The following is a 3,165-nucleotide window of genomic DNA, read 5'->3' as shown; positions in this document are numbered from 1 at the left end:
CCATCTCCCCGGCCCCTAGTGCTGTTGTTTTTAGCAGTTTAATCACTGCCTCGGGGTTTGGGTATCAGCAATATGAGGATTGAGGGTTGGACTCACCAATTCTGAGATTACCATTAACACAGGTGGGAAGTGCTAAAATCTGTCCTTAACAGAACTAAAGTGCCTGAGAACACTCTTGCTATTCATGAATAAAATATGGAGTAGAAACCAGAAGTGCAATTTAAGTCTCACCTTAACTGCACTACATTTTCAAACTTTGTACAATGTAGTAAAACTTAGAAGGCATTTGGTTTAAAAATAAGACCAGAGGTTTCTTTATAAGTCTTAGAAATGGAGGGAAATGAAAAATCGTATGATCAACCCTCAGACATTCTTTTGCACAGCGCAGGACAAGCTGCCTTGGTGATGCTAGCTGTTCTCGCATCTGTTTCCAAGATCCCCACCTACCAACCAGGATGTATTTATGAACCTCCTGGGAAAAGTTCCAAGTCTCCGCTAAGAACATGCACTAAACCAAACCTGCGGGCTGGGGAGATGGCTCAGTAGAATAAGCGCTTGCCTGGCAAGCACAATGGACCTGAGTTCAATCCCCAGTTCCGCCAAAATAAATAAATAAACCATACCTGCTTAGAAAAGGAAAAGGGAGAAATGTTCAATAGAGAAATGTTATGCTCATGGTTCAGAGTATACTATACCATCCTTTTTCTGAATAAAAGTCTTTTTTGTTCACATTCCAGTTCCTAAGTTTGAGAGAAGGTAAATGTAAATTTTACTGAAAATAAAACAGGGTTATAATGCAACATGTCAAGCAGCCGTCTGAAAGACACTGGAAGGAAAGTCAGAATTCCCAGCCTCTCCTCTCCCAATCCCAACTCCCTCTATCAGCTGTGTAAGGGACGATCCCTGCTGGAACCTCTGAGGAGCCTATCTCCTACTGCACAAAGCAAGCGTTCTCAGGGATTCTGCATCAAGCTCTGACTCTCTACATCAAAGCCAGGGAAACCTGGAAAGAGGAGCGGCCCAAAGATACTAGAGGAAATCTTAAAAGCAGTCCACCTAACCATCACTGGCTTAGCTGGAGAGAGGGTAAGCTTCAGTAATGTTTCCCAGGGCAAATATTAATGTGTTGCTCCTCTCACTACATAAATATACTCAATCCTTTTATAGCAAGATTCCAGGCTGAGCTGGAGAACTCACGTGGGAGGACTTTATTACTGAAGTCATCAAAACATGAGTTACAGGCAGGTCTGCCTTTAGGTTAGCAGCAGAGGGGAGCCTCCAAGTCGGAGCTCTGGGGAAGCCTTTGTTCAGGGAATCCTACCCTTCAGACAGGGCTGGAATTTCACTTCAATTTCAAATCCCCAAATCAAATTTTTAAAGTGCCCCCTTGGAGAGCTGCAGAATAAACAAACAGATGTGGTACTTTTCCTGGAATCTCTTTGCCCCCTCCCCCAACAATATCAAGTTACTCCCCCTACCCCCACACACAGTTCCTTTTTTTCTTCCCCCTTTTTTTCTGAGGCAAATCACCCTATTGTGCATCTACCATCTCAAATACCTTGCAAATACATCTCCGTTCGGAGTCGCCCAAGAATCTGGGAGGAGCTAACAAATGCAATTTGAATAATAATGAAGCAACCGAACAATTTAATTAGGAAAGGAAGCCCTAGAGACTCCAATAAAAGGGTTGAAAGCCTTTATCTATAAAAATGTGGCTGGGTGCTCAACAGTGGGACCAATTAGGAGTGCAGAAGGCAGAAATGCTTAGACGCACACATCAGTTTAAACTAACGGGAATCAGCACAAATACTCCCAGGAGAGGAGCCATGAGGGGAAGAAAGGGTGACTTGAAAACCTAGCTGCTTTCTCATCTGCCACTCTCAAGCTTAACTTTATTCTTTTCGGATTCACAGCAAGTACTGCCTACACAGTCCTCGGAGAAAGGCTTTGTACAGAGAATTTAAAATAAGCTAAGTGAATTTTCAATCGAAGTTCTTAAAAATCAAGTGACAAAAAAAAAAAAAAATCAAGTGACAAAGGTACTTTCATCCCTCACGCAAGTTCTTCGGGGTGAAGCACGTTAGCTCCTCCTCTACGACGCACACAGCTTCTCTGAGAATGTCTTGTGCAACAGACACATTCTACTGACCTCTGCAAGTGACCTTACAGATCTTCTGCTTGCTTTTGAGGAAAATATGTACAATTCTTTCTGGTATCCTAAAAAGCTCTCAGCTTCCTTAGGGCTTGAGAATAAAATGCAGGAAGCCCCCACAGGCTGACCGATGACTAAAACCGGCTTCTTGAACAGGAAATAGAGTTTGCTTCAGAGGCAAAGAATTCCCCCGCCCCGCGCTCACCCCAGCCGGGCCGGGCGCTACCGTGCCCAGCTGGTCGCTAACACCGAGCACAGATAAGGAATCCTGACAACCGCGTTCGCCCGGTTTCCGGGAAACCTCGGTCACTCGGCGACTCCCGTGTCACCTGGGCGCGTGCGTCCCCCCACCCGCCCGCAGGTCCCGCACACCGCGCCCCCAAGGCGACACCCGGGTGACGAGGAGCGAGACTGACACCCGCAGCTGCTGGCGACCCTGCCAGTCACGGTGCCGCCCGCTGCCTTTTTTAGCCACGACATCCGACCCCAGCTTACTCGGCAGTGCTCAGGGGCAGGTCCCGGGGCGCGCCAGGGCTCCCCTCCTCTGCGCAAGCCCCGGACCCCGTGCAGACCTCGCAGCTAGGGTTGGGGCCGAGGAGCGCGCGTTTCTACTGCCCATGCTCTTCCGCCTCCCCTTTCCTCACAGCTCCTGGTCCCCCTAGGCCTCCAGCACCGGGCTCCCCCACTTCGCAGCTCCAGGTCGCCTTTCAGGGGTCCCCATGCACCACCCCCCGTCTGTTTCCCCGAAGCCCTACAAGTCTGCGGCCCGCGCGCCCGGCCCGGCGGGGGCGGGAAGACGCGGAGGGGCGGAAGGGCGCTCACCTCCCTCCTCCGCCCCGCTGTCCAGATCGGCGTCCGAGGAGTCGGGGCCGTCCCCGTAGTCCGCCAGCCCCACGAGCTCCTCCTCCTCCTCCTCCTCCTCGTCGCCGTCGTCCCCGTTCTGCGGCTGCGACTTGCCCAGCACCTGGCTCATCGCGACCCTCGGAGGGCTGGCGCCGGGACGGCTGGGGTCC

The 3,165-nt window shown here is 50.6% G+C and overlaps 1 protein-coding gene across 1 annotated transcript in view; it reads right to left on the bottom strand.

Moving 5' to 3' along the window:
• The window catches only part of Rragd (Ras related GTP binding D), a 48,779-nt gene extending 45,620 nt beyond the window's left edge, over positions 1 to 3,159 (bottom strand). Inside the window, exon 1 of the mRNA XM_023711914.1 lies at positions 2,975 to 3,159. Coding sequence (XP_023567682.1) covers positions 2,975 to 3,125 — 151 coding nt within the window. The 5' untranslated portion in view covers positions 3,126 to 3,159. The remainder of the gene's footprint in view (positions 1 to 2,974) is intronic.
• Positions 3,160 to 3,165: the final 6 nt, after the last annotated feature.

Source organism: Octodon degus, unplaced genomic scaffold (genome assembly GCF_000260255.1).
Source record: "Octodon degus isolate 3935 unplaced genomic scaffold, OctDeg1.0 scaffold00022, whole genome shotgun sequence".
NCBI lineage: Eukaryota > Metazoa > Chordata > Mammalia > Rodentia > Octodontidae > Octodon > Octodon degus.
The sequence above is the reverse complement of the archived record's forward strand: the minus strand, read 5'-3'. Positions and strand labels throughout refer to the sequence as shown.